Genomic DNA, 14478 nt, shown 5'->3' with positions numbered 1-14478 from the left:
CTTATATTAAATTGTTTATAGGATCAATACGAGCAAATTAATACACGATAACCCTTCCACAGTAGTAGCTTTATCATATTTTTCTATTATTTTGCATATTTTCCTACATAATGCCTCATTTAAAAATGTAAAATTTGTAATACAATAAAATAATTGTCTTCGTGTAAGTAATCAATTGGAGAAGTATCATGGTGATAACAATCTAATATAGGTGTAAGAGCCATTTGAGCCATGCATCTATTCTATGCTGTCATTGAAGGCCTTGGTTACCGTGGTTACAGGGAGGGGTATTTAACCCTGGCCCTAATCAGGTGCAGGTGTTGCTGACATGCAGAGGCAAACCGTTTTTAGACTGTGTTTGGATCAGGGCTCATTGTCTACCGGTATATTCTTTTGACTTATATGTTTATTTATATTAGTCTGGACCGCTTTCCCAAATATATGAACCCTGAAGGCAAATCGTGTTAATTTATGGCATACATGCTTTCTAGGGGTATTAAGGTCTGCTGAATCCAAATCTGCTGTATGCCAAGCTCAGAAATGGCTGCTAAGCCCTCAAAATGGAGCATTTAAAGATGGCGGCCACCACTATGCTGAAACATAATAAAACACATTTTCTTTGACTAAACAAGGTAGAAAATAGACTGAAATGTCCTCTTTTATGTTTTCATATATGGGGAATACAATGAAATATTCTGATTTAAGATCAATTGTGAAGAAACCACTTTTATATAATTTATAGTGACAATTGGCCTCTTTAGTCCAGGCCCTTAGGGATATTTCGTGCTAATCAGTCTAAAAGCACCATATTTGGCCCAGATGTAGTCCAAGGCATGTTCTAATGATTTAGCTAGGGGGCCTGAGCTGGTGACCTTCACAGTCGCCATAGTGGCTAAATCCAATATGGCTGCCACCTGAAAACGGTTTTGGCTATATCTTCTGAACCAGATGAGCTACAAATGCAAACTTGGTGTCCATTTCAGGATGTTTGACAATAAGAAACATTTTGGAATACTTGGGTGTGTCTGGACACCTAATTTGCATATGTCCAAGATGGAGGCAATATGAAAATACCTTGTTGTACCTTAACTTTTGACACTATATTGGCAAACTTGTTTTTTCTTTATCCTTAGAAACATTGGAAGGTTCTTATACTGTATGTTGTCGTCTGGACCCTCATTATTGGTGCAATGGCCTCACATATGGCCTGGTTGCTCAGTATAGACTGCACTCACCTTTCAACCACAATAGTATGTGCAAATTGTGCATGCATAAAGTGAGTGGCAAAGTGAGTTTAACGTCGTTTAATGCAATCAGATTTCTGTTTGGAGGTATGGGCTGCCAAGGCCAGAAAGTGTTTTTTTCCACTCAGTAGGCGTTCCCGCATAACTTCTGTGTATGATGATGATGTCACGTGTACCCTCTATGACTATGCCATGGCTTAGGTCTTGGGCACCTCCGACTCTGATAAGAAGGCACTCTGACCTACTTACTTGTACTACTTACTGTTATGGAGTCCCATATACTGAAATCATGAATATGACAACCATGCAGACACAATAGCAGTGGGATGGGACTAGCCACTGAAACCACATGGATGTGCTAAATAAAGATGCTGATGTGAAAATCACAACTGTCTAGAATCGCTAGATGTATGGGGAATCGAGATAGCTGAAGACGCAGATAAAGGAGTCCCTGGACATCAGAGTTGATCTGCACAGGCTCCAAGGTGAGGGCAACCTGTCAGAACCAGTGTTGCCTCCAAAACAGCCTATATTCACAGCCTGTTAGCACATGGAAGAGAGCCAAAGCCAATCCAGAGATGTGATGCTCATGTCTCAAATAAGTGGATTGCAAGAACTATAATTGATAGACAAATGCCTTTATGGCATTTGTCTATATTGAACTATTCTTGTGTCCTTTTCAGGATGGTTTCAAGGCTGTAGTGCAGATAAATCGAATCCAGGTTAGTTTGAGAGCACATTTTTCTTGTTACAAAGCAGCAGTTAACCCTACATGTCATCCCCCCCCGCTTCTCCAGTTACTTGAAGAAGAAAGTACCAGACATTAGGTGTACACGTTGTCATCAATCGTGTGCGTGCGTTCATGTGTGCGTGTGGCAAAATATCAATGATTGCTGGTCTGATCTAAACGTATTGTTTAAAATCTAAACAATGTTAAAATTTTACTTGTACTGTTTCATATGTTAGCTGTATCAAAACTACTTACTTACTACTTAGCCTACTTGTTTTATTGTTTCAAAATCTCTAAACAAGGTTATTTGTTTTGAGTTTAACTCAATCTGGGCGACTTGGGTGCCCTAGCTAAATCATTAGAGCATGCCCTGGGCTGCATCTGGGGAAACTTTGGTGATTAGACTGATCCCTTAGGGCCTTGACTATTCATAGAGAAGCAGCAAGCCATTTGTGGCTGATATTGTAGTTAGGCCATCAGTTTATACCACAGGCATGCAATATTATTTTTAAGCAGTTTCTGCACAAGTATTATGGAGTTGGTTACCTTTATACAATGACACATTATGTACATAATGATCAGGAACATATATAAATTGCATAAAGTTGGTTGGAATAATATTCACCAATAAATGACAATTTTCCCAATATGTATGAATTTTAAGCATTTTCATCAAACTTGATTTCAAATCAGAATATTGAATTGGATTCCCCATATATGAAAACATAAAAATTAGACTTCAGTCTATATTTCTACCTTGTTTAGACAAAAATATAAGCATTTTATTATGTTTCAGCATAGTGGTGGCCGTCATCTTTAAATGGTCCATTTTGAGGGCTTAGCAGCCATTTCTGAGCTTGGCATACAGCAGATTTGGATTCAGCAGACCTTAATACCCCTAGAAAGCATGTATGCCATAAATTAACACGATTTGCCTTCAGCACTTTAAATAAGCACATATTCTGAAATCCTGCCTTGACTATATGTAAAAGTATAGGGCTTTGGCAGCTAATAAATATACATCAACTGAATGGACATGTTTGGAAATCACTTTCTGGAGCACACGTCATAATAACATCAATCCTGGCTGTTGGCAACCAGTAACGCCTAATAATGGGGTTTAGGCGCTACAATTGGTATGGTTTTGCTACACTCAATTCATAATTAAAGGTATATTCAGTGATTTCACTCAAAAAACCTTAGGTTTCGTTTTTGGCTGTGGGACCCAGCCTTTCGTCCAATCAGGATAGAGAGCCAAAAACGAAACCTAAGGTTTTTTGACCCCCAGGGGTTAACTGGGGACAGGGAGGAACTCCTTATATGGCCAGCACACTCTATAGTAGGGAGTAGGGATGTCACGGTGTCCGGTGTTACCGGTGTTACCGGTGGGCGGGCACACCACCGAGTACTTTAATTGCGCACCGATTATACCGTTTATATAAAAAAAAAAAAAAAAAAAAAAGTAAAGTTAATTTGTATTTTTTATTTGCATCCATTCTATGTTGCACATTCTGTAAATTACTAAATTACGATAAACTAACTATCTTGTTATCGATGTTTAGTAGCCTAGTACAAATGTGTCTTCAACTCTCCTCCGCCTGCTCTTCATAGAGGTAAATTGCAGCAGGCACTGAGTAAGCCTATCACAGAAGCCTATGACGAGAGTGGGGGGACTGGGGGAGGGTGAAAGAAGGCCGCATGCAGTTGAGTTGGTTTAGGACAGGTTACAACAGGTTACAGGAGAATACTACAAACAAACAAACATGGCGGAGGCTACGAGCGCGGCGGATTTGGTGGCAAAGCCCAAGGCAAAATCACTTGTTTGGCGTTATTTTGGTTTCATACCCAATGCTGATAGGGAACCTGAAAATCCCGACGAGGTTGTCTGCAAACTGTGCCTCGCTAAAGTGGCCGCTTCTGGAGGCAACACCTCTAATCTAAAGGCTCACCTGGTAGTGAAACACAAGACTGCGGCTGCAAAATTGGGTCTTGCTGCCCGGCGTAAAATCATGGCAGTTGCTTCACACACACAGCCGTCGATTGCTGGAGCAATAAAAACGAAATACAAGCAGGACAGTGTGCGGTGGAAGAGATGCACTGATGCCGTGACCAGGTACATATGCAAAGACATGGTGTCATTCAGGACAGTTGAAAAGAGAGCGTTCAGAGACATGTTGGCCACATTCGACTGCCAGTACCAGGTTCCAACAAGGAATTATTTTTCTGAAACCGCCGTCCCAAATGCCTACGAAAGTATTCGGAGTGAATTGAAGAATGTCATCACAACGGTTGATTACTATGCCCTCACCACCGACTTGTGGTCCAGCCCCAAAATGGCACCCTACATGTCTCTCACTTTTCATTACATCGACAAAGAGTGGAGCCTGGAAGCCAAATGTCTACAGACCAGCTTTTTGCCTGAGGACCACACTGCCGATAACTTAAAAGATGCTTTGCTGACTGCTCTGGAAGAATGGGGATTAAACATCGATAACTTGTCCTGTCTCACGACCGACAGCGGGGCAAACATAAAGGCCGCTGCTCGAAAGTTAGACGTGCCCTGGATGAGCTGCTTCGGGCACAACCTGAACCTCGCCGTGACCAACACAATCAGCAAGACTGAGAAAACCCGAACCGATCATGCCCTGGCTGTTTGTCGCAGAATCAATGGACTGTTCTCCCACAGCTGGAAAAGAAGACGCGATCTAAAAGCGGCGCAGAGAGAGCTTGGAATCGACGAGCACGAGCTAGTGACGGTACGTTTAATATAATTAATATTAGTTTGTAGTGTATTGAGGAAAGGACACATTATTTCCTACTGCTGGGGATGTTAAAGAATACTAATACATGAATATAATATGTAATAATATAAATAAATATAGGATAAGATGTATTTTATTGTAACACTTTATTTTTCATTGTGTATTTATAGGACTGTCCAACTCGGTGGGGCAGCAAGCAACAGATGATCGACAGAATGCTGGAACAGAGGCGGGCAATAAACAGAGTTCTTTCTGAAGATCGCAAAGCAGATGTAAGGATTGACTGGCAAACCCAGGAAGTATTGGAGTCTATGAACAAGGCGCTAAAGCCAGTGAGCGAGTTCACAGATGTTTTGTCCAGCGAGAATTGCATCACCGCCTCAGCCTTACTACCTGTGCTCGACCTGATCAGAGATGAGACGCTAGGCCCTAGTGATGACGACACCACACTGACAGCTTCGTTCAAAGCCGGAATCGTAACGATTTTGCAGGAAAAATACGAAGCTCCAACTCTACCCGAAAAAAGTCTGGACCTGCTGCGCAAGGCAACATTCATGGACCCACGCTACAAGGGTGACTATGATGCAAATGTGGAAGAGACCAAGATCGAGATAAAGGAAGAAGCCGTCGTCATCGGCCGCGAGAGAGCCCCCCCAGCGGTAGCAGACCCAGCCGTGAGTGGAGAGACTGGAGAGAGGGAGGAGGAGGGAGGTGAAGTCCCTGGCCCACAGCAGCAGCCCCCCGTGCCAAAAAAGAAAACTTTAGCGAGTTTATTCAAGCGAAGGGCAACTGCCACGACCACACCCGCGACAATTCCGGAAAAGGTGGATGCCGAGATGGCAAAATATTGCCAAGAATCACTCCTGGATCTAGAGGAGAACCCCCTCCTTTGGTGGAAAACAAATGAACACTCGTTTCCCCTGTTGGCAAACGTAGCCAGAAAATACCTGTGCATTTGTGCAACAAGCTGCGCATCAGAAAGGCTCTTCAGCACAGCGGGCAACATATGTACACCCATTAGATCTCTGCTGAGCCCACAAAAGGTAAACCAGTTAGTTTTCCTGGCAAAGAATATGTAGCGAAAATATAAGTGGAAATATAGATCTGTTACTACTAGGCCTACTGTTACTGTCTGCAGCCAATTAAGGCCAATGTTAGGCCTATGTGACGTTTTATTTGTGTATTTTATTTGTTTAAGTCTGGCAGTTTTTTATTTCAGTTTCTCATTTAATGACACTTTGATTTGGTCATTAAGAGTTGGCAGCTTAACTTAAATTGCACAGTATGCAGGCCGGTTGTTTAAGATGTGTATATGCGACATTGTGCGTGTGTGTTAGTTATGCAAGTCTGCTATTGCAGCATGTGAAATGTGAATGATGCGATTGCGATCGTGTATTCATGTCATTGTTAGCGGGGTTAACGACCGCTGTTTACAGTTTTGGATCAAAGAGGCTTTTTTGATCACTTGAAGTAACTTGTGTCACTTTATTAACAGTTTGCTCAGAGAGCAGAGGTACTACCGACTCCGAGTCCCGACTGTTATTCATGTAAAAAAAAAAAAGCACTGACGGAGAGCTACTACCGACTGTTCATGTTAAAAAAAAAAGCACTGCAGTGAGAAATGTGTGCACTTTGTTTCATGGTTCATAACTTCATACAGGTTTCTTAATAAAACAATATGAACCAACCTATTTTGTATTTTTTCAAAGGGGAAGTATTTTAATGAATGAAATGCCATGATATATATATACATTACTAACGTCGATTAAGGTTTTGATGAGTGTGGTGAGGACTGAGGACATCTAGTGGTTGGAAACGGTGTTACCGGTATAACCGGTGTTAAAGCAAACGGTGAAAACGGTGTAGACATTCTTACACCGTGACAAGCCTAGTAGGGAGGATTATCTCAACTAAACAAAAAAATAAGTGATATTTGAATTAAGTGAAATCACTGAATATACCTTTAACGTTCCAATTTTGGAGCTCTTCAGACACTCATTGGGCCTTCTCTCCAAACAGAACAGACACTCATTGGTCCTTCTCTCCAAACAGAACAGACACTCATTGGGTCTTCTCTCTAAACAGCACAGACACTCATTGGGCCTTCTCTCTAAACAGCACACTCATTGGGCCTTCTCTCCAAACAGAACAGACACTCATTGGGCCTTCTCTCTAAACAGAACAGACACTCATTGGGCCTTCTCTCTAAACAGAACAGACACTCATTGGGCCTTCTCTCTAAACAGCACAGACACTCATTGGGCCTTCTCTCTAAACAGAACAGACACTCATTGGGCCTTCTCTCTAAACAGAACAGACACTCATTGGGCCTTCTCTCTAAACAGAACAGACACTCATTGGGCCTTCTCTCTAAACAGAACAGACACTCATTGGGCCTTCTCTCTAAACAGCACAGACACTCATTGGGTCTTCTCTCTAAACAGAACAGACACTCATTGGGCCTTCTCTCCAAACAGAACAGACACTCATTGGGTCTTCTCTCTAAACAGAACAGACACTCATTGGGCCTTCTCTCTAAACAGAACAGACACTCATTGGGTCTTCTCTCTAAACAGCACAGACACTCATTGGGCCTTCTCTCTAAACAGCACAGACACTCATTGGGCCTTCTCTCTAAACAGCACAGACACTCATTGGGTCTTCTCTCTAAACAGAACAGACACTCATTGGGCCTTCTCTCCAAACAGCACAGACACTCATTGGGTCTTCTCTCTAAACAGAACAGACACTCATTGGGCCTTCTCTCTAAACAGCACAGACACTCATTGGGTCTTCTCTCTAAACAGAACAGACACTCATTGGGCCTTCTCTCCAAACAGCACAGACACTCATTGGGCCTTCTCTCTAAACAGAACAGACACTCATTGGGCCTTCTCTCCAAACAGCACAGACACTCATTGGGCCTTCTCTCCAAACAGAACAGACACTCATTGGGCCTTCTCTCTAAACAGCACAGACACTCATTGGGTCTTCTCTCCAAACAGCACAGACACTCATTGGGCCTTCTCTCCAAACAGCACAGACACTCATTGGGCCTTCTCTCCAAACAGAACAGACACTCATTGGGCCTTCTCTCCAAACAGCACAGACACTCATTGGGCCTTCTCTCCAAACAGCAGACACTCATTGGGTCTTCTCTCTAAACAGAACAGACACTCATTGGACCTTCTCTCCAAACAGAACAGACACTCATTGGGCCTTCTCTCTAAACAGCACAGACACTCATTGGGCCTTCTCTCCAAACAGCACAGACACTCATTGGGCCTTCTCTCCAAACAGCACAGACACTCATTGGGTCTTCTCTCCAAACAGAACAGACACTCATTGGGCCTTCTCTCTAAACAGAACAGACACTCATTGGGCCTTCTCTCCAAACAGAACAGACACTCATTGGGTCTTCTCTCTAAACAGCACAGACACTCATTGGACCTTCTCTCCAAACAGAACAGACACTCATTGGGCCTTCTCTCTAAACAGCACAGACACTCATTGGGCCTTCTCTCCAAACAGCACAGACACTCATTGGGCCTTCTCTCTAAACAGAACAGACACTCATTGGGTCTTCTCTCCAAACAGCACAGACACTCATTGGGTCTTCTCTCTAAACAGCACAGACACTCATTGGGCCTTCTCTCTAAACAGAACAGACACTCATTGGGTCTTCTCTCCAAACAGAACAGACACTCATTGGGCCTTCTCTCTAAACAGAACAGACACTCATTGGGTCTTCTCTCTAAACAGAACAGACACTCATTGGGTCTTCTCTCCAAACAGAACAGACACTCATTGGGCCTTCTCTCTAAACAGAACAGACACTCATTGGGTCTTCTCTCTAAACAGAACAGACACTCATTGGGTCTTCTCTCTAAACAGCACAGACACTCATTGGGCCTTCTCTAAACAGAACAGACACTCATTGGGCCTTCTCTAAACAGAACAGACACTCATTGGGTCTTCTCTCTAAACAGAACAGACACTCATTGGGCCTTCTCTCTAAACAGAACAGACACTCATTGGGCCTTCTCCAAACAGCACAGACACTCATTGGGTCTTCTCTCTAAACAGCACAGACACTCATTGGGCCTTCTCTCTAAACAGAACAGACACTCATTGGGTCTTCTCTCTAAACAGCACAGACACTCATTGGGTCTTCTCTCTAAACAGCACAGACACTCATTGGGTCTTCTCTCTAAACAGCACAGACACTCATTGGGCCTTCTCTCTAAACAGAACAGACACTCATTGGGCCTTCTCTCTAAACAGCACAGACACTCATTGGGCCTTCTCTCCAAACAACACAGACACTCATTGGGTCTTCTCTCTAAACAGCACAGACACTCATTGGGTCTTCTCTCTAAACAGCAGAGACACTCATTGGGCCTTCTCTCTAAACAGCACAGACACTCATTGGGTCTTCTCTCTAAACAGAACAGACACTCATTGGGTCTTCTCTCTAAACAGAACAGACACTCATTGGGTCTTCTCTCTAAACAGCACAGACACTCATTGGGCCTTCTCTCTAAACAGAACAGACACTCATTGGGCCTTCTCTCTAAACAGCACAGACACTCATTGGGTCTTCTCTCTAAACAGCACAGACACTCATTGGGTCTTCTCTCTAAACAGCACAGACACTCATTGGGCCTTCTCTCTAAACAGAACAGACACTCATTGGGCCTTCTCTCTAAACAGCACAGACACTCATTGGGCCTTCTCTCTAAACAGCACAGACACTCATTGGGTCTTCTCTCTAAACAGCACAGACACTCATTGGGCCTTCTCTCTAAACAGCAGACACTCATTGGGCCTTCTCTCTAAACAGCACAGACACTCATTGGGCCTTCTCTCTAAACAGCACAGACACTCATTGGGTCTTCTCTCTAAACAGCACAGACACTCATTGGACCTTCTCTCCAAACAGCAGACACTCATTGGGTCTTCTCTCTAAACAGAACAGACACTCATTGGGCCTTCTCTCTAAACAGCACAGACACTCATTGGGCCTTCTCTAAACAGAACAGACACTCATTGGGCCTTCTCTAAACAGAACAGACACTCATTGGGTCTTCTCTCTAAACAGAACAGACACTCATTGGGCCTTCTCTCCAAACAGCACAGACACTCATTGGGCCTTCTCTAAACAGAACAGACACTCATTGGGCCTTCTCTCCAAACAGCACAGACACTCATTGGGCCTTCTCTCTAAACAGAACAGACACTCATTGGGTCTTCTCTCCAAACAGCACAGACACTCATTGGGTCTTCTCTCCAAACAGAACAGACACTCATTGGGCCTTCTCTCTAAACAGCACAGACACTCATTGGGCCTTCTCTCTAAACAGCACAGACACTCATTGGGCCTTCTCTCTAAACAGCACAGACACTCATTGGGCCTTCTCTCTAAACAGCACAGACACTCATTGGGCCTTCTCTCTAAACAGCACAGACACTCATTGGGCCTTCTCTCCAAACAACACAGACACTCATTGGGTCTTCTCTAAACAGCACAGACACTCATTGGGTCTTCTCTCTAAACAGCACAGACACTCATTGGGCCTTCTCTCTAAACAGCACAGACACTCATTGGGCCTTCTCTCTAAACAGCACAGACACTCATTGGGCCTTCTCTCCAAACAGCACAGACACTCATTGGGTCTTCTCTCCAAACAGCACAGACACTCATTGGGTCTTCTCTCTAAACAGCACAGACACTCATTGGGCCTTCTCTCTAAACAGCACAGACACTCATTGGGCCTTCTCTCTAAACAGAACAGACACTCATTGGGTCTTCTCTCTAAACAGCACAGACACTCATTGGGCCTTCTCTCCAAACAGAACAGACACTCATTGGGCCTTCTCTCCAAACAGAACAGACACTCATTGGGTCTTCTCTCCAAACAGCACAGACACTCATTTGCATTAGTTGTAACTGGAGATGCACGATATAATCGGTAGCGTATCGAAATCGCCATATTTAATAGATTTTGGTGATACAAGAATATATCTCCACCGAGCACCTGGTTGACTGTCTCTTTGTCATTGTCACCTGGTTGACTGTCTCTTTGTCATTGTCACCTGGTTGACTGTCTCTTTGTCATTGTCACCTGGTTGACTGTCTCTTTGTCATTGTCACCTGGTTGACTGTCTCTTTGTCATTGTCACCTGGTTGACTGTCTCTTTGTCATTGTCACCTGGTTGACTGTCTCTTTGTCATTGTCACCTGGTTGACTGTCTCTTTGTCATTGTCACCTGGTTGACTGTCTCTTTGTCATTGTCACCTGGTTGACTGTCTCTTTGTCATTGTCACCTGGTTGACTGTCTCTTTGTCATTGTCACCTGGTTGACTCTCTCTTTGTCATTGTCACCTGGTTGACTGTCTCTTTGTCATTGTCACCTGGTTGACTGTCTCTTTGTCATTGTCACCTGGTTGACTGTCTCTTTGTCATTGTCACCTGGTTGACTGTCTCTTTGTCATTGTCACCTGGTTGACTGTCTCTTTGTCATTGTCACCTGGTTGACTGTCTCTTTGTCATTGTCACCTGGTTGACTGTCTCTTTGTCATTGTCACCTGGTTGACTGTCTCTTTGTCATTGTCACCTGGTTGACTGTCTCTTTGTCATCGTCACCTGGTTGACTGTCTCTTTGTCATCGTCACCTGGTTGACTGTCTCTTTGTCATCGTCACCTGGTTGACTGTCTCTTTGTCATTGTCACCTGGTTGACTGTCTCTTTGTCATTGTCACATTACCTCGAGCAGGGTTTCTGTGGACATGTAGTGCTCCATGTCCATGGTGTCCACAATGTGTCCCTCCTTCCTCAGGAACACCACTGCCTGCCTGTCAAGAGGACACATGGCATGAAGCAAAATACAACCTGTAACGATGATGTTTTAGGACGACCAGCTGAAGAAATCAGAGATTTGAGGTATCACGGTGGTTTGCATGACATTTCTGAGACCACTCATGTTTCTGGAAGATGATTCTAAACTTTTATTCTACTGCTAGTTTGATCACTTCAAATACTCTGTCATCTGAAAAGAACAAATGACCGAAAATAGCCAATCTACAAGCTCACTCACAGTCACATGTTGCGCTGCGACATGTTCACTGTGACAGTGGAAATGTGAGACAAACAGAAAATGGTTCAGTGCTTTGACAGAAAACAAAGAAAACAACAAAACAAAAACCACAATCAACTTAACAGCCTCCCTCCCATTAACGAGTTTCACAAGTTATTTTTTCATTGTTTAATTTGCGTTTTTAATATTATATAAGTTTTTCCATCGGACAGAGTGGGATAGGTGACGCGTTCGGACGTCGCCATCGCAAAAAACATCCGTCGCACTGGCATGCAAAGGCTTCTGGGAAATTGAGGCTCAATGTATTGCAATGGCGGCAAATGGTGGCAAACAGCGCGTGCGTTCCTCCTCCGCTCTGTTGTTGTTGATCGCCACTTTGGATTATTTCTCAACGCTACGACAAGCGATCAAACCGTTTTAAACGGATTTTCATGAAAAGCAACGATGATGTCGGCACGGTGGCTCTTCAAAGGTTAGTGAAATCAGCGATCCGGTTTGATATCAATAATAACCCATTCTGATCGGGAACCCATTTTGGTGTTATAGCATCACGTTATGCTTTAGCTATTTGAAAAATAGCAGATCTACAAGCTCATAGCGCGCCACCGAGTGGCGCGCTACGAGCTTGTAGGTCTGCTATTTTTGAAAAATCGAAGAACGACTGACATTTTTAGATTCTGATCTCAGGTCAGAATGGGTTTAATCAGACCAGTGTGTGTCCAGTGGAAACCTCGTATGAATCTGATCTCAGGTCAGAATGGGATAAAGCTTATCAGACGGAACGTTACGCCAGAAGCAGTTACCGGTTGGATTCCAACAGGCGGAACATTCCGTCAGAAGAAGCAGTTAATTTGTGAACTAAAGTGGTAAAAGTCTCGTACTGCTGGCTCCATAAGGACACACAGCTCCCTGACAGACCAAACGTATTGCTCTAGCAGTGTCCGATACGGAGACAGTATGACATTCCTGTTTGTTTACAGGGCTCCTGTGAGCCGAGCAGACTAATGTCAAAATAGTAAGATGGAAGACAGAAGTAAGACAGGTAAATAAGTGTCGGAGAGGAGAGGGGGGTCTTACCAGATGGCAGGCATACTGATGCCATCAAGTCTCCGTCTCAGCTCCTGGAGGCTGATGCCCTCTACGTCTCCACAACTCTTTATCGTTCTCAGGACCTTAAGGGAGAGAAAAATAATCACAATTATTTGTACGGCATTGGTTTTGTACAGGAATGAGTCTCAATGAGGTTGTTTGTTTGTTTGTTTGAGGTTTGCATTTCCGGAGGTCCCCAGACAAAAACTGTTGAGAACGCCTAGTGACTAAATCATCACAATCTAAAGATATAACAATGGCTCAGGGGTAGAGTGGCCGGATGGGAACCGCAAGGTTCCCAGTACGATCCCTGTGGGCTCCTCCCAGAGTCAGTGTCCAAGTGTCCTTGAGCAAGACTCTGAACCCCTGATTGCTCCTGATGTGCAGCTTGGTGCCTTGCATGGTCCCCCCCCCCCCCCCCCCTGTCATTGGTTTATGAATGGGTGAATGAATGTAATGCACAATCTATGTAAAGCGTCAAGGCGCTATACAGTATAAATGCACCATTTAGCATTTTGAACATGGTGAAAAACCAGCCTCTGGGACGGTCATCCGTCGTTGGCATGATTTATTTTAGCGACAGTTCAGTAACTATACCAGTATATATTAATAGTACTAGTCCTTACCCGTTCTGAATATATGAACAGCAAATCATGTTCAGTGTGCGATGTAATAGATCACATTACTGATAGGGGGGGGAATTGTTTACAGATGGTCTTGGGAAGTTGGGTTGGGCACAAAAGTATAGGCTAATTAAATGCTGTAGTACAATCATAAGTACACCATTGATGTGTGTAAATATGGTGGTGATATTCTGCCTATAAATGGAAGTTATTGAATGTGTGCAAGTTCGGTGTGGCACTTTGTAGACGGTCCCTAACCGCTCACCGTCTCCCGGCCGCGATGCTTCCCCAAAGAAGAAGTTATGTCGACTGACGCAAGAGTAGCTGTACTATGGGTCCGAGTTGTTTTCCTCGTGTGGGTCTGATGCATAGGTCTGATGCCTGCCTGGGGGCGGTGTGAAAAAGGGGAAGTGCGTTGGAGAATGCAAGGGGAATGTTGCGCCGGAAACTGTGTCCCAGTATTAATCTGTGTCCGTCCCAACATGCATTTCACTGGTGACACTGGTGACACGTGATTTGCGGGGAGATGAGTTGTTCAGTACCCCCTTGTGGCCGTGGGGGGTATTGCGCCCTGGGTGCAGTTGGATTATTATTTCATATAAATGGGTATTGTACAGTAAATATGACATGAATATGAATGCAAAGTAGTGGTTGAGGTGTGGACAGGCTAGCTGTTGGTGTTGTGCATGGTGAGATGTGTGCAAACGGTGTGGTTTAGTAGGAGAAGACGGCCAAAGGATGCAACACACACACACACACACACACACACACACACACACACACACACACACACACACATTAACACAGGTTAATTCACTAATAAATTCATTATTAATCATTAATGTGTCAAATTGAAAAAAGGGCTCCGTTAAGACCTCCATATTATTATGGTCAATGCCTGTGTGAAAAGTGGGAGCGATTGGTGCAGGCAA

The 14478-nt window shown here is 43.9% G+C and overlaps 1 protein-coding gene across 1 annotated transcript in view; it reads right to left on the bottom strand.

Moving 5' to 3' along the window:
* LOC310871044 (uncharacterized protein) overlaps positions 1-14478 on the bottom strand; it is a gene marked incomplete at both ends in the record, with an annotated part of 62369 nt that overhangs the window by 2340 nt on the left and 45551 nt on the right. Inside the window, 2 exons of the mRNA XM_083782492.1 lie at positions 11505-11592; positions 12912-13006. Coding sequence (XP_083638618.1) covers positions 11505-11592; positions 12912-13006 — 183 coding nt within the window. The remainder of the gene's footprint in view (positions 1-11504; positions 11593-12911; positions 13007-14478) is intronic.

Source organism: Protomyctophum parallelum, assembly GCF_964188405.1.
Source record: "Protomyctophum parallelum genome assembly, chromosome: 1".
Taxonomy (NCBI): Eukaryota; Metazoa; Chordata; class Actinopteri; order Myctophiformes; family Myctophidae; genus Protomyctophum; species Protomyctophum parallelum.
Note: the sequence above shows the minus strand (reverse complement) of the source record. Positions and strands in the feature narration are given on the sequence as shown.